Genomic DNA, 26,106 nt, shown 5'->3' with positions numbered 1-26,106 from the left:
TGGCGTCCATTAGCGTTTGCATCGAGGACATTAACATTAACAGAAACAGAGTCAAGATATGTGTAATATAGTAGCAATAGGACCATATTAGATTATTAGTAACCGGAAACATATTAAGTTACTGGGTGGCTGCACTGCCTACATCGGCGTGGAGCTCCCTGATTGGCTGCCGATCGGTCAAGGAGTTTTCCGTCTTGATGATCGTCACTTCGAGTCTAGCAAGGTGCGTAATCAGATGTCGCCATGTTGTCTTATTCTTCTTAGTAGTTACTACAAATGGCGCAGTCGGTAGGACAAGTTATATTCAACTTCTTTTTCGCGAGTGCGGAGTGTTGAAAAATTAATTTGAGGAACCATGTCGTCCCGTTCGATAGGGAGTATGGGGGAGTTTAACCCTAATGAAGAGGATATTTCGTCATATTTAATGAGGCTGAAACACTACTTGAAGGCCAACAGCGTAAAGGAAGGATCGGAGTTATCCATTTTGATTACTGTAATTGGACCAAAAGCTCTGGCTGTTCTCACGGACTTAGTATCACCAGATTCGGTAGATTCCAAGGATTATAAGGATCTGTTAAAGGTGTTGGAAGCACATTATTCTCCAAAAAGGTTAGTGGTAGCCGAACGCTACACGTTCTACTCACGTGTTCAGCGTCCCAATGAAAGTATTGCTGATTTTATGGTAGCAATTAGGCATTTATCAAGCACATGTAACTTCAAAGCCTTTCTTAAGAGTCTTCCTTAGTGGAAGCCATGTTGGATTTCTTCCCCATAAGAACAATGTTAACTTTGGGTCCAAATATCTCATCAGCAAATTGTCATATAATTATGGATAAGGAGTTAAATTTAAGGAATTGCGGTCCTCTAGAGATTGACGTTTTTTATTTCACAATTTTTAATTTTTATAATGAATAATTGATTATTAATTAGCTTAAAATTAAGCTAATTATTGAAAGGAAATGAAAATGGATTTTCGAAATTCAAAAACCTCAGTCACGAGTCTATTATGTTAATAATACAAATTATAAATTTCAAAGCTATATCTTAACAAATAACGCCGTTACGTGTCCACAAATGATGTAATGTTTAACATTGTTCTTATGGGGAAGAAATCCAACATGGCTACCACTAAGGAAGACTCTTAAGGATGCACTCAGGGATAAATTAATATCTGGAATCCACAATGAGGCAATTAGGCAAAAACTTCTCAGTGATGAACAAGATTTGGATTCAACTTTTTCATTAGCACTAACCTTAGAGCAAGCTGAAAAACAAACTAGTCTTTTTGTAGGTTCAGGGAACCATGTTCATGATTTAAATAAAATGAGTCTAGGTCCACGTAAAGTAGGCCTAAGTGCCAAGCATGGAGTTAAATCAGCTAAGTTTTCAAGGTCACCTGCTGAGGTAGGCCTAGTTGGCCAATTTCATAAGCTCAAATGCTATCGTTGTGCGAAAGAGCACAAGGCTCATGAATGTCCTTATATCAATTTTAAATGTAATATATGTAAAAAAATTGGACACCTTGGTAAGGTGTGTTGGTCAAAGGATGTGTCTGATAGTAGGCCTAGGACTAACAAAAAAGTGTTTAAGGTTCACAATGTTGAAGAGACATCGGAAGTTTTACAGGACTTATGTCTGTATAGTGTAGGCCTTGGAGATGGAAAGGCGGGTTATGAAGTAGGGTTGATGATTGAAAACCATAATGTGACCATGGAGCTCGATACAGGCAGCGCCCTTACGGTCTGCCCCTTTGAGTGGTATCGTAAATATTTTTCACATCTGGCTTTAAAGCCTTGTTATGTAAAACTACTTACCTATTCAGGAAATGAAGTAAGTGTGTTGGGACAGATTTTGGTTAGAGTAAAAGCGGCCAACCAAATTTATCAGGACTTGCCGTTAGTTATTGTAGAGTTAGGCCAAACGGGTCAACCAATGTTGCTAGGTAGAAACTGGCTTGAACATGTAACCTTAGACTGGAAGTCTATATTTTCTCAAGATAAAACTGTAAACCGCTCCGACGAGCACGTTTTTAATAGGCCTAGCCTAAACTCTATTGACAAGTTACCTAACCTAACTTCACTTCAATCAGCTGACTCGGTTCAGCCTAGGGCCAAGGAAGATGTTAAGCATTTAAGGCAAAAGTTTTCTTCTGTGTTTGAAGGAAAATTAGGTTCAATCAAGGGTGTGAAGACACATATAATTTTGAAAGATGGAGCTGTACCGAAGTTCTGCAAATTTCGTCCAGTGCCGTTCGCTCTTCGCAAACAAGTGGAAGAGGAAATAGACAAGATGGTGGATGATGGAATTGCTTATCCTGTTTTGAGTTCCGACTGGGCAACCCCACTGGTTGTTGTGCCTAAGCCTACAGGAGTTAGGCTATGCGGGGACTTAAAGGTAACGTTAAACCAAGTTATCCAAACTGAACACTATCCTTTACCTCAACCCGAGGATATTTTTGCTTCATTATCTGGTTGTTCTGTGTTCTCTGTTATTGATTTACAGACAGCCTATCTTCAACTGGAGGTCGCTGAGGATTCACAGGAGTTGTTAACCTTGGCAACACATAAAGGATTATTTCGTCTTACTCGTTTGCCATATGGCCTATCCAGTGCACCTGCTTTGTTTCAGGCAGCTATTGATGAGATAATTAAAAATCTTCCCGGTACGGTAGCGTACCTTGATGATGTCTTGATTGGCGGACATTCATACCCTGAAGCAGTGTCTAGGTTGGAGCAAGTTCTTCAACGCTTCCAAGAATATGGAGTGAAGGTTAACGATAGTAAATGCAAATTTTTACAACCTGTTGTAGACTATTTAGGTTATAGGTTGTCGGCTGAAGGTATAAGTCCACGAGAAGGGCTAGTGGAAGCCATCAAGGATGCCCCGGAACCATCAAGTAAGGAGGAGTTGAGATCATATATAGGACTCATTAATTACTATGGTAGATTTATTTCCAATCTCTCTGACAAGCTGAACTGTTTCTATGAGTTGTTGAAAAAGGATGTTCCTTTTGTTTGGTCTAGGAAATGTGCTGAAACTTTTAATCAGAGTAAACACTGGGTGTTATCTTCTGACATTCTTGTACATTATGATGTCAATAAGCCACTAGTGCTTACATGTGATGCAAGCCCTCGAGGCGTGGGGGCGGTGTTGTCCCATTTGATTGATGACGAAGAGAGGCCTATTGCTTTCGCCTCTAAAACTCTAAGTCAAAGTGAGAAAAATTATTCTCAGCTTCATAGGGAAGCCCTAGCATTAGTATTTGGTGCTAAGAAATTCCATAAGTATATTTACGGGAGAAAACATGTCATATTACAGAGTGACCACCAGCCGTTGGCTACTATCTTTGGCTCAAAGCGAGGAACTCCAAGCCTAGCCGCAGCGCGCCTACAGAGATGGGCCCTGATTTTGGCTTCGTATGACTTCGAAGTGAGATATCGCAAGGCGTCTGATGTGCCACATGCCGATGCCTTATCCCGGTTGCCGTTACCGGCAAGTGATTCACTGGAACTGGAAAACAACTTTATCTCGCACACTCAGGAATGCGTGGAGGTACTAAACTGCTTCAGCACGGTGAGTACCGAATCACCTATCACTTCTAAGGAAATTGCTAAATTCACTGGTACTGATCCTATATTATCTAAAGTAAGAGATTATGTTTGGCACGGCTGGCATGGCGCTGTGGATAAAGAGTTATTGCCTTATGTAAAAAGGAAAGATGAACTTTCTGTGGATAGTAATTGTCTTCTGTGGGGGGCCCGTGTGGTCATTCCGACAAAATTGAGGAATCAAGTTTTAGAATTGCTTCATGATCAACATCCAGGCATTACACGGATGAAGCTGTTATCACGTAGCTATGTGTGGTGGCCCGGTATAGAACAAGGTATTGAAGAAACAGTGTCTTCTTGTTATATTTGTCAGTGTACGAGGAATGCAGCTCCAAAAGTCCCTCTCCAACAGTGGCCCCGTGTGTATGGTAGATGGCAACGGGTGCACATAGATTTCGCTGAAGATACTAATTCTAGGCAACAAATGTTAGTACTAGTAGACAGTTTTTCCAAGTGGATCGAGGTGTTTGTTATGAAATCTACTAGTTCTCTCAAGACCATTGAGCGTCTCCGTTCACTTTTTGCATCGTATGGGCTTCCGGACACTCTAGTATCTGATAATGGCCCTTCTTTTACAAGTTTTGAGTTCAAAGAATTCTTAAAGAAGAATGGAGTAAGGTTTGTCTTATCACCTCCTTATCATCCTGCGTCAAATGGTGCGGCCGAGCGGTGCGTTCAAGAAGTGAAGAAGAACCTGTTGAGACAGGTGTTGAGTGAAGGTGGTACTGGTTCTCTGACTTTGCAACATAAACTTGATAACTTCCTAATGACATACAGAAATACACCTAACACTGTAACAGGACTTACCCCGGCAGAATTGTTTCTCAACTGGAAACCTAAAACTAGGCTTGCGCTTCTCAAACCTAACCTCAACGCTCGTATTGACACGAACCTGGAAAGACAGAAGGAGAGTTCGGATAGGCATAGGGGAAGGGCAAGATCCTTTGAAGTTGGAGAGAAAGTGTTCGTCAAAACTGTCAGGCAGGAAAAGATTGACTGGGTACCTGGAAAAGTTCTGGAGATAAAAAGTTCTGTAATATATCTTGTTAGTGTATTGGGAAAAGTTAGGCGTTGCCATGCTGACCACCTCAGGTCTAGGGTTAACATGGAAGAGGAGGGGATAGCAGTGCCAAGTTGTGAGCCAAGGTCTCCCATGAAACCAGTACTTCCTGAGCGAGGAGAAACTTCAGAGGACAAGGAGAGGCAGCAAGTTTCGCCCAGGCGGCAATCTCCATTGAAGGACTCTGAGACTGCAGCGGTCCAGCCAAGACATGAAGACTCACCTGCGGTAGTGCAGTGTAGCCCGCCCAATCTTAGAAGGTCAAAAAGGACAATTCAAAAGCCTGAAAAGCTAGACCTTTAAGCTATTCAGGCAGAAGTGAGAAGAGTTTATTTTAGTTTTATGAGAAGAATTTTTAAGTTGGAATCAAGGTTTAATTAATAAAAATGAAAAAAATAAATTATTATGAAGAGAAAGTTTTATGTTAGAAGAGTATGTTATTTGTGGTCTTACAGCAGTAGTGTGGGCCTAATCTAAATGGTGGCGAGTGTAATATAGTAGCAATAGGACCATATTAGATTATTAGTAACCGGAAACATATTAAGTTACTGGGTGGCTGCACTGCCTACATCGGCGTGGAGCTCCCTGATTGGCTGCCGATCGGTCAAGGAGTTTTCCGTCTTGATGATCGTCACTTCGAGTCTAGCAAGGTGCGTAATCAGATGTCGCCATGTTGTCTTATTCTTCTTAGTAGTTACTACAATATGCTACCATTGAAAAAGAAGCTCTCGGCTTAACTTGGGCTTGCGAAAGATTTTCTAGCTTTATTCTTGGTAAAAGGTTCCAGCTTTACACAGATCATAAGCCTCTGACTGAGATAATGGGTTCAAAGCCGATCTCTGATCTTTCTTCTCGGCTGCAACGTTTTCGTATGAGATTGCAAAATTTCGACTACGAAGTTGTTCACATCCCGGGGAAAGAAAATGTAACTGCAGATTTACTATCAAGAAGCCCTGAAATTTCACCAATGGATCGGGAGAATGAGGTTATCGAGAATCTGGAGGAAGAAATGTTTGTAAGAAGCATAATTGATGCATTGCCTTGTTCTGATAAACGGCTGTTGGAAATTAAGAATGCCCAACATGAAGACCCGGAAGGACAGGAGCTCTTAAAATGCATCCAAGAGAATAGATGGCGGAAAAATTCGGTATTCTGGAAGTATCGCAATGAACTCGCTTTGGAAGATGGATTAATTGTTAAGGGAAGGAGGATGTTCATTCCAAAGGCCTTGAGAAAAGAAATCTTATCAAGATTACATGAGGGACATTTGGGTATAGTGAAATGTCGGCGGCGTGCTCAAGAATCTGTTTGGTGGCCAGGCTGTTCAACAGAAATTAGTTCTACAGTGGAAAATTGTCCAACATGTATAGAACACAGACTACAGCGAAAGGAGCCTCTGATGTCTACACAGCTTCCTCAAGAGCCTTGGACCCATTTATGTGCAGATATTTTTAAATGTAACAAAAACTGGTATTTGGTAATACAAGATTATTTCTCACGATTTTTAGAGCTCATCGAACTCAATACTTTGACTTCAGCGGCAGTTATTGGAAGGATGAAAAACATTTTTGCACGACACGGGATCCCTCTAGAAATTCGTACAGATGGAGGTACTCAGTTTACTTCTGACGAGTTCAAAGGTTTCACAAAAGAGTACGGATTTAGAGCTGTAACTAGAAGTCCACACTTTCCTCAATCGAATGGAGAAGCTGAAAACGCTGTATCTATAGCCAAGAGGATTCTACTAAAGTGTCCGGATCCCAATCTTGGTCTATTAGCTTACAGGACCACCAAATTGGAATCGGGGTTATCACCTGCAGAGCTGCTGTATGGTAGAAAACTAAGAACAACTTTACCTTCTCTCAACGACTTTCAAGTGGTTGGAAAAGATCAAATAGAATCCTTTCGAAACTGTGACAAGAAAATAAGAGACAGAGTTAAGAAAAACTTTGACAACAGAAGAGGCGTCAAAGAACTTCCACCTTTAGCTGTAGGAGAGAGAGTCTGGGTTAAAGTTATAAGTGCGAAAGGAACCATAAGAACAACAACCAATCTACCTCGATCCTACATAGTATCATTGAGTAATGGGAATGATGTAAGACGAAACAGATGGCATCTCATTCCCCTACCAAGAAAAGAGAGTGATGATTCTGACGATGTCTACCGTGGAAGGAGGGTGCAGCCAAACCACAATGATGGAATAAGAAGATCGAGCAGAACTATCAGACCACCAATAAGATATGAGTAAATACAGGGTGTTTGTGAACTCTCTCGAAAAAATTCACAGGATTATTCCTTGGGTTAAAACATGAATATTTTACATTATAAACATGGGTCGCCGGAGCCTCGTTTTCTGTCTGTCTGTATGTATGTGTTTTTTTATAAATAACTTTATAACTCGAGTTTGAATCGAGGTACAAACTTTAAATTTGACACGCTTGTGTATTTTAACGTGTTACACAAACATGCAAAATTTCATTTCGTTGACTATAGCCGTTTCAAAATGGCGGCCATCTAAAATCTTTGACCTCAAATTACATGAAAACCACTAGAGTTACAAAAAAAACACAAGGATAACAAAATGTGGGAAATTTTATGCCAAATCAAATGACACCTAGATCTTAAAGATCGGACAACAAACAGCTGAGTTATAAACTTTTTAAATAATTAATAATTTCTTGACCGGCTTTTAATTGTTATTGTTTATTCTTTAAAATCATCTGATACAGAGTACATTACGTAACCTTAAACAGATCTCAATAGTTAAGGTAAAAATAGGACACTTAATACAATAACAATAACAATTAAAAGCCGGTCAAGAAATTATTAATTATTTAAAAAGTTTATAACTCAGCTGTTTGTTGTCCGATCTTTAAGATCTAGGTGTCATTTGATTTGGCATAAAATTTCCCACATTTTGTTATCCTTGTGTTTTTTTTTTTGTAACTCTAGTGGTTTTCATGTAATTTGAGGTCAAAGATTTTAGATGGCCGCCATTTTGAAACGGCTATAGTCAACGAAATGAAATTTTGCATGTTTGTGTAACACGTTAAAATACACAAGTGTGTCAAATTTAAAGTTTGTACCTCGATTCAAACTCGAGTTAAAAAGTTATTTATAAAAAACACATACAGACAGACAGACAGAAAACGAGGCTCCGGCGACCCATGTTTATAATGTAAAATATTCATGTTTTAACCCAAGGAATGATCCTGTGAATTTTTTCGAGAGAGTTCACTAACACCCTGTATAATGAGGAAGGGGAGATGTAGTGTCATTCATATGCCTTTGCATTTAACATATGTTTTATAATTTAGTTTGTTGTTGTGGTGATGATGACTCTTGTTGAATTATAAACACATTCTTTACTTGCAGCATTTATTAGTATTTTATATTATCTTACAATTACTGACGAGGATAGAGTACAAATTTTTAAAAAATTTTGGAACATGTCGCGGCAAGAAAAAATAGTCTATCTTGACTTGTTTGTTATGATTCGACCTACATCAAGGGCAAGAGGTAGAAAGGACGTAGATACAAGTAGAAGGGAACACTCGTACATATACTTTTTAGAGAAAAATCAAGAAAAAATGCGTGTGTGTAAAAAAATGTTTTTTGGAACTATAGGGATTGGAGAAAAGGCAATGCGAAACTGGAAAAAAACGAGTACATGTTTGGTAGATGATCAGCAGGAAGAAAATGTTGATGAAGTTACAAGCCAAGAAAATCTTGAATCAAATTGGGTTATTAAATATAGAAAAATATCGGAATCTAGAAAGAAAAAATTTGAAAGTTCCAATGAAGGTTTAGATACATTTTTTAAAAGTTTGGCCAAAGTAGAATCCCATTATTGTAGGAAGAATTCATCCAAACTTTATTTGGAGCCGAATTGGACTTCAAAACAAGAACTGTATAGAGAATACTGTAGGTGGTCTGAGGAACGCAATGTAACCACAATGTCTATTGCTAAATTTTTGAATGTATTTGAAGAACAAAATTTAAGTTTATTTAAGCCCAAAAAGGATGAATGTGATATCTGCGTTGGTCATCGAACTGGAAACGTATCTGAGGAGTTTTATTCAAGACACATAGACAAGAAGAAAGAAGCAAGAGATGAAAAAGAAAAAGATAAGTCCAGTGACAAAAGTTTGGTGTTCACAATGGATTTACAATGTGTATTACTTTGTCCGAAATCGAATGTATCAAGTCTTTATTACAAAACTAAGTTAGCTGTGCATAATTTGTCTTTCTACAACTTGAAAACCAAAGAAGTTCATTGCTTTGTATGGAATGAGTCTGAAGGGGGATTGACAGCAAATGAATTTACATCAATAATATGTGATTTTATCCTGAAGCAGTGCCCTTTACCAGGAAATATTGAGAGCATCATCTTATACAGTGACGGATGCACTTATCAAAATCGGAATGCGATATTGTCAAATGGTTTAGTCAATTTAGCTAAATTGATGAATATAACAATAGAGCAAAAGTTTCTAGAAAAGGGACACACACAAATGGAGGCAGATTCAGTGCATTCCCAAATCGAAAGGCAAGTCCGGAACAAAATCATTAATGTCCCTGCCGACTATGTTCCAGTGATAGAGAAAGCCCGAACAAAGCCAAATCCTTATTTAGTTTCTTACCTCGATCACACCTTTTTCAAAAATTATGAAAGTCTGAAGTATTTTAAGTCTATCAGGCCAGGAAAGAAAGTCGGAGATCCTTGTGTAACAGATATCCGTGCTCTCAAGAATAATAAAGAAGGTTTAATGTACAAACTGCGTTTTGGGGATGAATACAATAATCTTCCAGTAAGAACAACAGTTACTGCAGTAGAAGTAACTATGACACGTGACATTCCTATTTTGTATAAGGATCGTTTGAAAATTAAGAAAAGGAAGTAAGATGACCTTCAAGAGTTGAAAAAGACAATCCCAGTAGACTATCACCATTTTTATGATAATTTACTGTGGCAGTAGGCTGCTAGCTTTATACAACAGAGTACTTGTTTTTCATGTAGGTCTAATTAATATTGTATTTCTCATAAGCTGATTTTATTCATTAAAATATTTTTAACGACACAAGTTTTTAATTTATACCTATGGAAACCTTTCAATAATTAATTATTTCAATATTTAAAAGTTAAAAAGAAAAGGGTGTAACTCCAAAAAAATAGTGAAAATCAAGTATAAAAAGCTGTAACTCCATCATAATTTTTTAATTGTTTTATTCTACAATAAAGCTTAGTGTTAATTATACAGGGTGGAACGAAGTTAGTATTAAAAAATTTTATGTGTTAAACTACTAAGTATTGGTGACAAAATGGCACCAATTTAAGTTTCCATACCCTCACAGGTAGGGAATAACAGACAATTTAAGATTTTTTCAAAATATTTGTACTTACGTGCATAAAATGGCCATAAGTGCATTCAACATTGTTTTTATTCCAAATTCATTGTTATTTTCAGAATCCTCGTTAAATTTCCAATAGTAATAGTACAAATTCATTGAGATTAAACATTCCACACATTGAGAGTTCCGGGATACCCTGTATTTTCGAATATGCTGGAGAAAATGTTTGGACTCCCGAGATTCTGCACCCAAGTAGGTTTGAAGAGGTTCTGGAGGCTTAGCAAACGGTGGGAAAGTTACTTTTCCATTTGTACAACACATTCCAGCCGATTCTTACTTAAACTCAGAGCATGGCAATACGGGCATAATTGAGTCAGTGTACCAATAACAACATCGCGGTGCATTTTGTAGTCATAGTTTTTATCGTAATCGAACGCAGCTTTATTTAGTTCCAATCTTACTCTTGTTTGGTTCTGATGTAAGCGTGCATTTAACGTCAATCATCTCCCTCTTCTTGCGTTTCGGTCTCCCTCGACGTGGTAGCTCGCGCTCGTATGCTTTCCAACCGAGCCTCTCGTTCTTCTTGTGTTTCTGCTTCTCTGAGGTGGAAGCTCGCGCTCGTTGTACTTCTAAACGTGCCACTCTTTCTGTTGGTGTTTTGACACCCCTAATGGTGGAAAGTCGCCGTGCATTTCTGGTGGCTACCCCAATTTAATTTATTTTTGTGCCATGTCAATTAATCCATTCAGTAAAGGGAAATCACTACTGAGGTTAGGAAAAAACATTTTGTATTTTAAATTATTTACCATATGTTTGAAAAAGATATTTTTTTCCTTTTAATATTATAATCTAAAGGGTATTTTTGGCTTACATTTTTAATTTAAAAACACAGGATAACTCTTCTTTTAAAATATTTAAGGAGTCGTGAAAATATATGTTATGGCATACAGCTTTTAAGAAACAATGTCACTTGACTAGCTACAATTTTGTAATTTAATGTGATGATCAATTTTATATGAGTCAATCCAAGTTATCGGGATCCAATAGCACCAATAACTTGAGGTTGCTCTCCTGAGAGAGAAACTCATCTCGCCTTCCTTCAAATAACCTTACACCACGCTTCAGTGGGCAAAGATCGTTCTTTTCCTATAAACGTGATAAAATCGTTATCGATATGTTTTAAGGAATTTAATAAAAGATTATGAACCTTCTGAAAAAATATACAAATACATATAGTTTATGCATAACCTACTGCAATTAATTATATTCTTACATTGTGCCAATGGGACCTACTTTATAAGTAAAAAGTATAAATTACCAATCTAACGATAATTATTATCATTCAATACTTAGAACTCGTACAATATTATGTAATTTATAATTTATATTATAGAATATCTTAAAAATTTAACATAACTTTTTTTCTTTGTTCAACATGCGCTGTCTTATTGATTACTTTTTAATGGGAGAATTCAATATATTTTAATAAATTGGTTTTATTTCTATGTCGATCATATCCTTATTTGTTGATTACATTATAACTTATGGATTGCTAAAAAATTTCATTGCGAAGAGGCCTGAAAGTAGTTGGGAAACTAAGATCAGTTATTAGTTTTGCAAATAAATAATAACCCTTATTGGAGCTATACTAAATACTTTGCCTGGGAGTAGTTGAACAAATAGTGTGGTGGCTTAGAGACAATATCGGCAAGGATCGTGACCTGATGGATTAAAGCTGCAGCTTTTGCACATTTCTTCCATACCCTAAATACAAACAATTTATGGGGGGGTGCCCGATTTTTAGGTCCGCCATCTTGAAATACGACGCCATCTTTGTTTTCTATAGAGGAATTGAACTATTCATTGAAAATGGCATAATATCACCCAAAAGGACACATTTATGCCATTTTGTATATAACATGTTTTGTTCACAATTAAATTTGCTATAAAATGAGATAAAAACCACTTCGATAACTTAAATAGTCTTGAAGATATAAACTGTTAAAGTTTAAAATTTGATATATTCCTCTACGCTACATGTAGTTTTTGCTATATATCACCCAAACGGTCAACGGTACGTATCTGTTATTATGATATATTTTATTCGTAATTAAATTTGCTACAAAATGATATGAAAATCTCTAAATTAACTTAAATAGTTCGGAAGATATAAACCGTTAAAGTTATAAGCTTCTTTAATTTCTGTATGCAATAGGTCCGTGTTTCTTAAAAGTCCCCGCGCTTTATTTTTTCTGCACGTATTGTGTCAGAAGACTGCAGATTCACACATCGATACTGGACCTAAAATAGTCCTTTTTAAAGTACTTCTTGACTTTTTTCGCCCAAGGGGGGTCGGCCCACAAGGAGTAAGTTGAAAATCTTAAATAAAAGCATAGGCCATGATGCATATCAAATTAAAGAGATTTACCTTTAGAACGCGTTACCACAAACTGCACTTTAAAAGGACAAGTGGGTCAAAAGTTATACCATTTTATAGTTTACTTATTTATTTATTAATTAATGGTCAACACCATTTCATCTCATCTTGATGAAGCTTGGAAAGTTCCCTCGGGGTCTTAAAAATGGTAATGTGCTACCAATTTTCAAGAAAGGTGACCCATCCGTCAAAAGTTATCGTTCAGTGGTGGTACAACCTACATTGGCTAATATATTTCCAGCAATTCTACTTCATGGACTCTCTTTTCCTTTGAACAATGTCATCGTGCCCTATCAACAAGGGTTCAATAAAGGGCGATCTACCTTGACCAATTTGGTTCTGTACCAGGATGACATAATGCAAGCCTTTTCTCGTAACCATAAGGACGATTCTGTCAATTTGAACCTATCCAAGGCTTTCAACCGTGTAAGTCACACTTATCTCGTGGCAAAGCTTGGTGGATTGGGGATTGAGGACTATTTGTGGAATCACTTTTTAAAAATGAAATTTTCTTGAGCGAAGTCTTGAAAGATTAAAGCTTCTTCTGGTGTACCTAAATGATCTCTACTGGGACCAATTTTCTTTTCAATATTCATTAATATATGGCTGACGTTGTCAAAGATTCTTGACAACAGGGTTCATTCGCTCCTATTCCTCTGATAAGACCACCATTTTGAGAGAGATGCCTCAGGGCTCTGTTTTAGGACCTACCCTATTCCTGCTCTTCATTAACACCCTTCCATCTTGCATATCAACCGCCAAACAAACACTATTTTCTGATTACTCTCCATTTCCAGCCGCACCATCAAAGCTTGGAGCTCACTACCTTTCGGGAAGCAAGTAGCTTAATCGAGTGGTTTGATTCCAACTTTCTCTCCGTCAACGCCGAAAAATCCCTTCTCTATTTCAAAGAGACTCTCTAATGGATTCAGCCTACTTCTGGATGACACAACAGTTCGTCCAACTAACAGTGTTAGGTTTCTGGGACTGACACTATATAAACATTTTGATTTCTCAGATCACATTAAGCAGGTTTCAACAAAAGTCAGTTCTGGAATTTTTGTTCTACGTAGTTTAAAGAACACATCTACCTTCGAAGTTCTAATATCCGTATATTACGGACTAATATATCCTCATTTAGCTTATGATATAGCCTATTCCTATAGCGTATGCTACACCTATATGGGACTATGAAATTTTAAAAACTAAATTTCTATTTAAATTCCAAAAATCGGCTGTACGAACAGTTTTATCTCTGCCCAAACGCAAATCATGTAAAAAGTTTTTCTCAGAATCGAAATGCCTCCAGCAGAACATCAATGGAATTTCAATGTGGTTTATGAAAAATGGAATGCTTTTGAATGATTTTTCGCTGCTCCAGACCATCTTGATCCCAGAACCTATTTGAAAGGGGTATCATTCTACAGCATATGCCTACAACAGCACGCTACCAAGACTACATCGTTTTGAAACAATATTTCTAAAAATCTCGAAATTTTCTCCTCAAGTTTTATTACTTTTAGGAAATAGCTGCTTGCTTGTTTCTCATAATCCTTGGTGGTCCATAATACAGTAGAGTGGTCCTATGATCCAGTTTGTTATTGAATTTCTTGTTTGCTTTCATATTTATTAAAATGTTGATACATGTTGATAGAATTTTTAAATATTATCACATTAAACCGATCAATTTATGTAATTCTAGATTTATTTACATCTTTTTATATTCAATTCTTGATAAGTTTGTTATACGTTTATTCTTGTTGATCATTGTTTTGCTTGTTAATACTATTGTTTGTTATGTATGATCCTTGTTGTTAAGTTCCGTTACGTATGTTATATGATAAGCAATGAGATGAAATGGTGTAGACCGTTAATTAATAAATAAATAAGTAAAACTATAACATTGTATAACTTTTGACCCACATGTCCTTTTATAGTGCAGTTTGTGGTAACGCGTTCTACAGGTAAATCTCTTTAATTTGATATGCATCATGGCCTATGCTTTTATTTAAGATTTTCAACTTACTCCTTGTGGGCCGACCCCCCTTGTGCGAAAAAAGTCAAGACGTACTTTAAAAGGTACTATTTTAGGTCCAGTATTGATGTGTGAATCTGCAGTCTTCTGACACAATACGTGCAGAAAAAATAAAGCGCGGGGACTTTTAAGAAACACGGACCTATTGCATACAGAAATTAAAGAAGCTTATAACTTTAACGGTTTATATCTTCCGAACTATTTAAATTAATTTAGAGATTTTCATATCATTTTGTAGCAAATTTAATTACAAATAAAATATATCATAATAACAGAAACGTACCGTTGACCGTTTGGGTGATATATAGCAAAAACTACATGTAGCGTAGAGGAATATATCAATTTTTTAACTTTAACAGTTTATATCTTCAAGACTATTTAAGTTATCGAAGTGGGTTTTATCTCATTTTATAGCAAATTTAATTGTGAACAAAACATGTTATATACAAAATGGCGTAAATGTGTCCTTTTGGTTGATATTATGCCATTTTCAATTAATAGTTCAATTCCTCCATAGAAAACAAAGATGGCGTCGTATTTCAAGATGGCGGACCTAAAAATCGGGCACCCCCCCATAAATTGTTTGTATTTAGGGTATGGAAGAAATGTGCAAAAGCTGCAGCTTTAATCCATCCGGTCACGATCATTTTGCTAAGCCACCACACTAAAAGAGACCCAGAGTGCCGCTTCAAGATAACGCTTTATTCCTCTCAGACGATTCTAATTACGATTGCCTCTTTCATTATTGTATTAACTCAAGACCTCCTCTTTGTTAGCACCCAACCCTTTAAAAATTAGGAGACTTCTTTAATATTATTCTCATAATCTTTGAGCGAGACGATAAAGGATCTATTGATATAAATTACTATAAGGTATTTATAACGTATGAAGATTACAATGTTTGTATAAAAAATGTAAAATAAACAACGTAATCTCAGTATTCGATTTAAACAGTTACAACCATGTGCGTTATGTTGTTCAAAGGTTTATTGCGGACATTTTCCATCACGAATGTAAAAAACAAACGTACACTACTTTTGCGACATATATTTTAAAGCATACAGAAGTGCACCGTCTATACGACATAAAGTTTTACAATGTTTTGCATGCACAAAAATTCACTAAAATGGGACACAAGTTTCTAAGTGTAGACACTTTATTGAAAATGTTTAAATAACATTTATACGAAATTGCGAGTGAACACCCGATTCTCGCCTCTCAAACCTTGCAACCTTGTTTTTCGGTGTCATGGACGAATAATTTTAGCAAATCAAACGAACGTACGTAACGCTGTCCACGGCTTTTCAACCATTATGCCAACTTTGTCAATACCCTTGTCCTTCTGAATTGTTCACCGTCATATCAAACTCAAGTATGGTTGTTGGAAACTGCGTGCGTTGCATAGCAAAGTAAATTGCAGCATCAGATGGACTCAAATATATTCTCGGTATAACAACTCGTTGTCCCGAAGACGCTCTATCACTTATACGTCAATAGTGAGTGCAAATGCTGTACTCTCGATCGCGTTCCATTGATCAATTCTTTAACAGTGTCTAGATTTCTTATAAGCATGACGACCACGTTAACATCGAGTTTTAATTTGTGAGGTGGTAACCCATTTACTTCAATACTGTTGGAAATCCGGAGGGGAAATTCAGTTGCTCCGAAATTACGGTAAATTCCAATTATGTCAAATTATATGATATGACAAGTTGTGAACTTTCCGGGCATTATTGGTATCATCTATTCATTTACAGAATGTGAGAATTAATTTTTAGTAGAAAGGATTGCTTGGTGTGTTATTGATTTGCTTGCTTTAGCTCAAGAAGAATGGGTAGTGTGTAAATGATGGTTAATATAATTTACCTTTGTAGCAGTACAAGAAAGAATGTGAGGCATTCCAGTCGGGTTTCTCCTTGTCAAAATGCTTTGCTGTACAGGTAACACAGGTCAGTGCTAGAGGGCCAATGATGAAGGAAAAGTCATATCGGGGAAGTGTCAGGGCGCATTAGTAACCCAATAGTTGAGGTTGCTCAGATGCTGACTGTGCTGCGTTATTACGTTCTATTGCCTTTTGGTTTCACTTGTTTTCAAGATGACACCACCCGGCAATGATTCTAATTAAACATGATCTTTATTGCATTCATTAAGGTTTTCACTTTTTATCTGACACTTTTACTAAATAACTTCATTTATTTTCACAATCCCCACCAAACACCCACTGTTCCGGTAACACACTTCCAGCATTGTTCATTCGTCTGACAAATAAACCTTCGTCTATTTCAACTATAATTTACTTCTATTTCAACAACATTACTACTTTACTTAACATTCCTACCTATTTTTCCAATATTTTTCTTTTCTAGAGCATCTACTCATACTTCCCTTATGTAGTTGTTCCAACCTACTTCGGTGTACCTATTTATTCCTAATTTCCTTGCACAAAAGTCTATTGATGTTAGTTCTTCACGCCTACAATATATGAATCGAACTATGGTGGTGAACTGTAATCTACTTTCCTCAAACCAATTTCCAACTCGTATATCTGTTTCTCTTTTGCATGCTTTGTATTTCCTGAATGGGGTTTCTTCATAAAAAAAATACTATATATCATATCATGGCCATTGGATCTGTCCCTATGGCTTCTGAGGTGAGGATTTTGAAAGTAAATATTGATTTGTCTCCATGGCTGCAATGAGAATACTCAAAATGTTTTCATTTGCTTTGACATCTCAATGTAAGCAAGAAGAACTGCAAAATTGCCAAATTTCACAATTTCTGACAGCTCATCCAAAGAAATAAAACATAATATTTTTTACCTAACCCGCCATGTTAAACTTCCCTATCACAAGCGTGGTGTAAAGATTAAAGAAACCCATTTAAATAACATTGAGTGCTTAACTTAAAAAATATACCTCTATGGAGCCAACGACGTTCAACGCTAGAAATCAGCTGTGCGCTTGAATGTTATTGTTATGCTTTAAAGTATTTTCCTAACTTAGCTTTTATTTGTAAAAGAACGTTACTGTTAGAAGATGAGTGAAATGGATAATGAAAATATTGTACACAAACCCATGTAAATTGTCGGGTCAGGTAAAATCTTGTACGTTACACGTTACGCAAGAGCGTGTTTACATCACTTCGGTAAATTATTCAACTCGCTTACGCTCGTTGCACAACATTCACCTGCGTGATGTAAAAACGCTCTTACTACACTTGTAAGGTAAATAGCTATTACTACATTCTTATGAGTTGACCTGTTTTCGTTATGTGTTTACAACCAGCGAAACATCATATTTTCAACAGCTGTCTATTGTTTACTACCGAAAGTAACATTGCTTACAACCGAAAATTGTACATTGTCAACAACTTCAAATATTTATTATTGTTTTATCAACTGTTTCAATTTTCAACAACTCAATTTTCAACCACTAAAGTAAATATTAACTATTGAAGACATAACCTAAAAAATTCTATGAGCTTTGTAATGAAGAAAATAACTATTCTGTGTAGTGTAGCGAAATGTAACGTTCAAAACACGAATTAAAGTGGGTCTATACTTATCCTCGACCATTTAATGAGCCGAATCTAAAATTTAATTTGAAAAAGAATCTCGGAGTGGGTAATAATTCGGTTTCAAAGATTGTACTAGTCGAGTCTTGGGGTTTCGCCTGTAATTTTAGGCCTGCCTGAACGCGGCAGGTCCACAACACTTCGAGTATTCTTGAAGGTATTATTCCAAAGCATGATGGAATTATTATAGCTTGGGGCTTGCCTCCCGTAGTACATTCTGAAACGTCTTTGAACTTAGATTGATTCGAATCGAAGGTGAATTTGATTCGTGAAACCACAAGACAAATTGAAAATTTTATTCCTTTGTTTCCATTTTTACAACTGATATATCTTCATAAAATACACAAAATATACGTAAATTAATTGGTAAACTTTATTGTAGAACTAATTCAACACAAAAGATAAATGTAAACAATAACAGATAAAAACAACAATAATCATCTGATTATTTATTATTATTCTGATTATTCTTCTTGAACAATCATCTGATTATTTAAGCATATGACAATCCTCCCCCCTATTAAGCTGCTCTTAGTTGGTCGCAGTGTCTCTTAAATAACCGCCCGTCTTCTGATTTAACGAGGTACATCACATGCCCAAGCGGCCTTTCTACTGTTCCTGTTGACCACTTTTCTCCTGAGATGTTTGAGTAATTTCTCATTAATACACCTTGTCCCTTTGAGAAACTTCTTCTAGTTATAACTTGACTTTTATTTTGCGGGGTAGGTTTAATCTCAACCATTAAGTCCATTTCGGTTCTTATGTTTCTCCCAAACAAGTATGGAGATTGTCCTGTCGCCGAATGGCGTGTCTTCCTTAGCTGTTTCAGTATCATGTTTATCTTATCCTCATTGTGTCCTCCCCCACAAGCATGTAAGAGGTTCTTCACCGTTTGAACTACCCTTTCTGCTTGACCATTATATTTCGGACAAAAAGGAGCGATGGTTTTATGTGTTATTTGATATTTCTTGAAGTAATTTTCAAACAAAGTTGATGTAAACTGAGACCCGTTGTCTGAAACGAGGACATGAGGAAAACCGAATGTTGCAAATAGTTTGTCTAGTTGTTTTAAGCACCAGTCAGTTGTTGTCGATTTAGTCGGGATCACCTCTACCCATTTACTGTAAGCATCGACAACAATGAAGTAACTCCAGCCTTTTAGTGGTCCTGCAAAGTCTACGTGAATACGTTCCCATGGCCCGCTTGGAGGTTCCCATGGATGGATCGTTTCCTTAGGTGGACTTTTGAGTTTCTGTTGGCATGAATAACAATGTTTGACTAAATGTTGTATCTCCTGATCAATATTTTGCCAATAGCAGTAACTTCTAGCCAGAAGTTTCATCTTCGTCATGCCCATATGACCGGCATGCAACTAGTTTAGAACTTGTTTTCTTAATGTTAAAGGTACACAGATTCTATTCCCTCTGAACACACAGCCATCCATTAAGCAAAACTCATTGTCACTTAATCCAAATTCTTTTAAACTCTTCCCTGTGTTTAAATAGTGTAATAACACTTTGAGATTTTCATCTTTCCTTGTTTCCTCTTCAATCTTTTTTCTTGTCACTGGCATTGCTTCCACTTGATTTATCAGGTACTGCTCGTGATCATCAATTACATTTTCTGGAACTTCAGGGATTGGAAATCGAGATAAGAAATCTGCATTAGCGTGTTCTGTTGTATTGCGGTATTCAATCGTGTAATCAAATCCTGATAAAAAGTGAGCATAATTAAACATTCTCGAAGGTAAGGTTTTTGCAGGATCAAAAATTGAAACGAGGGGTTTGTGATCTGTTATTAGAACAAAATGTCTTCCATAACAATAGGCGAAAAATTTCTTCAAACCCCAGTAAATTCCTACAGCTTCTTTGTCGATTTGGCTGTACTTTCTTTCTGCTTTTGTGAGAGTTCTTGGGGCGAATGCTATTGGTTTCTCTGATCCATCTTGGTATCTGTGAGATAAACAAGCACCTAAGCCAGTAGGACTCGCATCTGTAGCAAGTACCAATGCTTCACTCGGATCATAATGAGCTAATATTCGTTCACTGGTGATTTCAGCTTTGATCTTCACAAAGGCATCTTCGCACTCTTTATTCCATGTAAACTTCTTTCCATGTCTTAGTAGATTGTTTAATGGTTCCATGTTCCATAGGTTGACATGTTAGGCACAAATCGTGTGTAGTAATTTGTGAGTCATAGGAAACTTCTTAGTTGAGTAATATCTTCTGGTCTCTTTGCTTTACTTATAGCTTCGACATTTTCAGGTGATTTATGAAGGCCATTCTCGTCTATAACATGACCTAAATACTTTACACTTTTCTTGAAGAATTTGCATTTGTCCCGATTCATTCGTAAGTTGTACTGTCTAATTCTTTGAAAAACTTCTTTTAGTCGACTCATAGTTTCTTGGAATGTGCTCCCTTGAATAAGTATGTCGTCAAAGAAACATACAGTGCCTTCTAGTCCATGGAGAACCTTGTCCATAAATCGTTGCCATATTCTTGACGCTACTGTTATGCCGAACATTAGGCGATTTACTTTGTACAAACCTAAATGAGTACTTATGGTTTGTATTTCTCTTGATTCTTCATCCATTGGAAGGTGCAAATAGGCATTACTAATATCCAAGGTGCAGAAAAATTTCCCTTTGTTCATGTGTGTAAAAATGTCTTCAATGCGAGGGATAGGGTACTTTTCATCTAATATTAGTTTGTTGGCTGTTACCTTGTAGTCAGCGCAGAGCCTTACACTTCCATTAGGCTTTGTTACGGGAACAATTGGTGTTCCCCATTGTGAGTTTTCAACTTTAGAGATTATACCACTGCTCTCTAGTCGATGTAGGCCTAGCTCATCTTCAACAGCTTTCCTTAGAGCATAAGGTACTTGTCGTGGTTTGAAGAAAATTGGTTTTGCCCCTTCCTTTAGCTGTATATGTCCTTGTTCTGAATTTATTTCACCGATTTCTGCCTTAAAAATGTCTTGAAAGTTTGTTAGGAGTTTATCAAGTTCCTCTGATGTGTTAGTATCCGTAAGTTTTATGTCAGCCCAATCCATCTTGACTTCTCGGAGCCACTCACGTCCAAAAATTGGGTCTACATTTTGTTTTAAAACATAGAGCTTCCCATGAAAACTGAAATTGTGGTACTTGCACTCAACAAAACAGACTCCCACAGGCCTTATAACTTCTCCAGTGTATGTTCTCATTTCCACTTCCGTCTTGAATAGACGTTTATTAAGTTCAAGTTTAAGAAAATCACTGTATGATAATGAGCTCAACGCCGCTCCATTATCAAGTTCCATATTCAATGACTTGCCTTCAATAGAAACGTTAATTATAAACTTGTCATTCACATTTGGGGGGCTATTTTTGAAAACGGTGAGTGGTGAGTCGTGTTTAGTTACTCAAGTCACCTATTCACCAGATTCGGTATTTTTTAAATCCGTCAGGCGAGTCGTGAGTTGTGAATCCACTGCCGATTTACTCGTTAGCAAGTAGAACTGGCAACACCGCAAATCTGGAGAGTGACGTCACGATTCAGACGTCAACGCCACATTTCCGTTTCCCCATCTTGGATTCTATTTGAATGCGAATTAGGCGCTGGTAACCTGTTAAGTGATATTTTGTTTAATATCCTTCGCAATGTCGAAAATGAACGAATCCCAGAGGGATTTTTAATCTCTTTTATGGAAACCCAGCCTAAACTTGCCAAATCCTCATTCGACTTATCTTTTGATAAACAAAAAGCAAAAAAGCTATGGTTGGAGTTGGCCGATCGCCTCAACGCCATGGGAGGGGCATATAAAAATGTGAAGCAATGGAGAAGGGTAAGTAAAAAATGTATAAGTTTAATCCAACTATTTATTAATTGTATAACAATTTTTTGTAAAACTGTTCTTAAACTGAATACAGTAATAAGAACGTTGTATGCATAGTTGTATGCATATACTGCATAGTTATCTAATAGGTTATGGCAGTTTAGGCTGCAAAGTTATTTGCCTTAAACTTAACTTTGTCTTGTCTAAGTTAATTTAACTTTAGAAAGGAACATGCTTACAGTTGAACTTTGGCCTAGTAATTAAAAACTTATCTACACCATTTGTAGATAGTTGATTGTTTTAAATGTTTCTGCTTACCACTTAGGCCTACTAGGCACCGCACTAGGCTGCTTTAGGCTCTTTGTAGGCATAATGATGAATCATAATCTTGATTAGGCTAACAACATGGCTTTAACTTATAAACGACTACTCTTATTTAGTGACAAACGTTTCGGTTTGAGAATCGAGTTGCTATATTAGTCTATCCTCGCATTGAAGCCTAAGTTATGTAACATAATTTTGAATCAATAAAATAAACTAAGCCAGTCCCCATAAAGCATGAGATTTAAGTTAACCAACCACAAATAAATCGAAAATAAGTACAGTATTGAGATGTAAATCCCAGACGGACCTTCTTATTTCATTTATGAAGAATCATCCGAAGCTTGCAAAATCGTCTTTTGACAAGCAGAAGGCGAGAAAACTGTGGTTGGAATTGGCCAATCGCTTAACAGCATAGAAGTTTAATGTTGCTTACACAAACATTATTTTCTGTTTTTGTTACCGGTACCTTTAAGCTATAGGCCTATAAACTGTATCTTGTTTTCCACTATGCCAAACTAAGTGATCACAGTTGCTCTTGTGGGGAGTACATGAACTAACTTAAATAAATGACCTTTATATTAAGTTAGACAGACAGCCTTAACATTTTGAGGTCAAATTTCTTCAAGGAAAATGACTTCCTGTAGCCTACGATGATATGAAAATGAATAAAATACATCTTGAATTATGTACGACAGTTTTGGGCCAAGACTCCATTTTAGTAATAGGCCTAATGTTCTCGAATGAGGTCTAAGTTTATTACCTACCCTACGTTTTTAGTAAATAGTACTACCATAAAGATAAGACCTTTTGTCCTGGAAAAGAAAACCCTACCTTCAAATTTATATTATTGCAGACTTGGACGGATCTCAAAATTGCAACCAAAAAGAAGGCTGTACATTCGAAAAAAAGAAGCCACGAAAACTGGAGGCGGGCTGGTGGAAAGTGACAGCGATGAGTATGACGACACAGAAGCTGCTGCTCCAGTAGTCCCAGGCACTGGTGCTCCAGAGAGTGTCGCAGGTCTCATCTGCCGGCACTCATGACAGAATCCTGTCCTTGATAGGGAGAACGGCAGTTGAGGGGATGAAAGGAATTAAGGAAATAGGAGTGAGTATACAAAATTGCAAATAGTTTTTACTTTTTAGTGAATTTCCTTATAAAGCAGAAGCTAACTTATTAATTTGTAGGTATGCTTTGTAGATGTAAAACTCCCTGGTGTGGATTAACATCCACACAAGTGAATACTCCAACTATCCGCAGTACTATCCTGATAATTAGACCAATTTGTATATACCAAGGCAAAATCGTGGTTCCGATTCCACTATAAACTGTAGGTCTCTTAGTTGCCATTATCTGTATGGGCTATTAACAGCTATGTCTAAGTAATATGTCGGCCTTAGTATTTACAAGACTACAAGATCGCGCCACTCATCATATACTCATCTCCATTCATACTTGGCTTAAAATAACTGCTTTGAATGGTCGCCATTTCATTAAAAAGTATTACCAAGGTGTCAGGCGTCACGGCAAAACCTTGGGGGGGCATAATACAGTTTTCCTCCCTATGAGCCAAAAACACCAGTCGTCCGAATTTGTATGGACACATAACTTATATGTTTTAAAAGTGTTGGTAAGCACAATAACTTTCGTAAACATTTGGATCAAATTTTCGTCACAAAGGTGAAGTCTCACCTCTATTTGGTCGAGTTTTGTTAGCCAGACTGTAAAAAGGGGGGTCTTTTAAACCCAAAAAACATTTTATAAAGTTTTTCAGAGATATGGAGAGCGGTAAACACAGTATGTTGTCTGCCATGTTATTCTAATGGTGGACAAGTTAATTCACTTGAATTGAATTATAAGTTTTTATTTACAATTGTGAGACTTGGGTACATACATTAATTTATTTTATATAAGCTTACCATGTTTATTATATGTTTGATGTTTTTCTCTCCCTCTAGCAGCAGATTTGCTAACTCATGTGCCAGGTATTGAAAACTAGTTACATAAAATACTTTTTAAATAATTTTTCAAATTTTTGGTTTTTTAAATTTTGGTGTCAATAAAAATATAAATTAATGGGTGTGCATGTTTCTCTGTAGATAAGTTTTTTTTCTATTTGTAATTATATGATATATTTTACAGATTGAGCAGATCCTAGATTACGACTCTGATTCCCCCGATTATCCCCCAATGGCACAACAACCTAAAAGAGCTAGGCTTGTGCTTGATAATGGTAAGGAGCTTTAAACATTGAGTACACATTATTCATGTTTTCCAAATTAATAACTTAACTTTTACAGAAATAGTATTCAATAACTTGCCAGCCATGTACGGTAATTAACATGTGCTACCATTGGCTAAACACAGAATTCTGTGTACTGTATAGTCAATGGTACTACTAATTCATTAGTATGACAGTAAAAAGTTTAAAAGTTTGCATTTAATTTAAAATGTAGTTTGTCTATTTAATTTGCAATCACCCTGTATAATGTACAACGACTTCGGGTTATGTATTAGGTTTTCAGCAAGTAATCGTTGAATTTTTGTTTTGTTTTTTAGAAACATACTCTGGAAGAGAACCAAAAACTAAGCAAGATGTGGCGAGGCAGTTGTTGAAGAATTCAACAAAAAGCTAGAAATAGCTAAACAGTCTGCAGACGCCTTAACCTCTTTAGCTGACTCAATGGCAAAAATCGCTGACTGCTTTGTGCAGTACTGCCAGAATCGGCAATAGGACTTTTATGTTTTGTTCTTATTTTTTCTTATTTTTTTTATATTAAATGGAATTGTTTTTGTGATAAAACTGGGTTTTCTTTTTTTTTTGTATTAATACAATACAACACACTCCATGACCTCAAGTTAAGTAATTCAAACCAATAGTAAAAAGTAGAGAAATGCGTTAACTGTAGTAAAAATAATTTAAAAGTTATTTCAAAGTTCTCTTAACCCTTTGACAATTCATGCATAACGCCATAGACAAAAAGAATTAAATATAGGCTATCAGCCATGCAGCAGTTACCATAGGTTCTGGCGCACACCACTGGGAGCGCTGTGTAGTTACGAAGCGCGTACACCATAGCTACATGGCGCTCCCAGCGGCGTGCACCAGGACCTATGGTAAACGCAGCACAGCTGATAGTCTATATTTAATTCTCTTTGTCTATGATAACACTCAGTCATAGAATTTAGTTGGACCAAAAGTATAAGGGGGCATTCCCACAATTGTTATTTGTGAAACTGGTGTGCAAAGTGGCACTTTACTGTACATGAGAGAAATGTTTCCACACAAGCCGCAAGCGAGTGTGAAAAGTTTCTCGAGAGCAGCAAAGACACTTTGCACTAACGTTACACATTATTTTTTCCCACAGTCACTAAAAAGCATATAAATAAAATAGGACGGCACTCGCTCCACTTCCTAATATTGATAATTGGATAGTATATTTTACAGCTATAAAGGTGTATAAAGAAGGTACCTAAACTGTATTTTATTCTATACACAAATATATTTTTTATATTGTGTGTATATTGCCCAACAATGTATGTATGCAGGTGTATAAGGGAGGACATTAAATTCTTTTTTTTACATTTAACAGATTGCTATTGTCAACTAATAGAAGATGAAAATCTTAGCTGTGGCAAAGCACAGTGTTTTTTTTTTTTTTAAGATAATACATCCTGTTTATATGTGCTTAGATATTTTGAACTGTCTGTATTTTAGGTTAACTGTGCCAAGTTATCATCCAATTAACACTTATTATTATAATTATTTTTCGGTCTATGGGCTTTAAGATTAAAATTAATTTTGGGAGTCCTTTTAAGCAATTAATTTGGCTATATCTGAAAAAGTGCAGGCCTCTCAGTCAAGCTGGGTTATCATTAGCCTAGTTATTGACTTATGCTA

The 26,106-nt window shown here is 36.5% G+C and overlaps 3 protein-coding genes across 3 annotated transcripts; 2 read left to right on the top strand and 1 right to left on the bottom strand.

Annotated features, from left to right (window-relative positions):
- The first annotated feature begins 379 nt into the window (after window positions 1–379).
- On the top strand, window positions 380–4,971 carry LOC128984460 (uncharacterized protein K02A2.6-like). The gene is made up of 2 exons (XM_054403782.1): window positions 380–665; window positions 2,162–4,971. Exons 1-2 carry the CDS (start codon window positions 380–382, stop codon window positions 4,969–4,971), a joined length of 3,096 nt encoding a protein of 1,031 aa, XP_054259757.1.
- A 517-nt stretch (window positions 4,972–5,488) lies between these two features.
- Window positions 5,489–6,916, top strand: LOC128984459 (uncharacterized protein K02A2.6-like). The gene has a single exon (XM_054403781.1). It carries the CDS (start codon window positions 5,489–5,491, stop codon window positions 6,914–6,916), a length of 1,428 nt encoding a protein of 475 aa, XP_054259756.1.
- Window positions 6,917–18,585: 11,669 nt separating this feature from the next.
- On the bottom strand, window positions 18,586–21,119 carry LOC128984458 (uncharacterized protein K02A2.6-like). The gene is made up of 3 exons (XM_054403779.1): window positions 20,627–21,119; window positions 19,927–20,057; window positions 18,586–19,317 (listed from the first exon to the last, which is right to left on the bottom strand). Exons 1-3 carry the CDS (start codon window positions 21,117–21,119, stop codon window positions 18,586–18,588), a joined length of 1,356 nt encoding a protein of 451 aa, XP_054259754.1.
- Window positions 21,120–26,106: the final 4,987 nt, after the last annotated feature.

This window comes from Macrosteles quadrilineatus, unplaced genomic scaffold, assembly GCF_028750875.1.
Source record: "Macrosteles quadrilineatus isolate MER2022 unplaced genomic scaffold, UCM_ALF_1.0 Scaffold_2__2_contigs__length_208266976, whole genome shotgun sequence".
Taxonomy (NCBI): domain Eukaryota; kingdom Metazoa; phylum Arthropoda; class Insecta; order Hemiptera; family Cicadellidae; genus Macrosteles; species Macrosteles quadrilineatus.
This window is presented reverse-complemented; position numbering and strand designations above follow the sequence as displayed.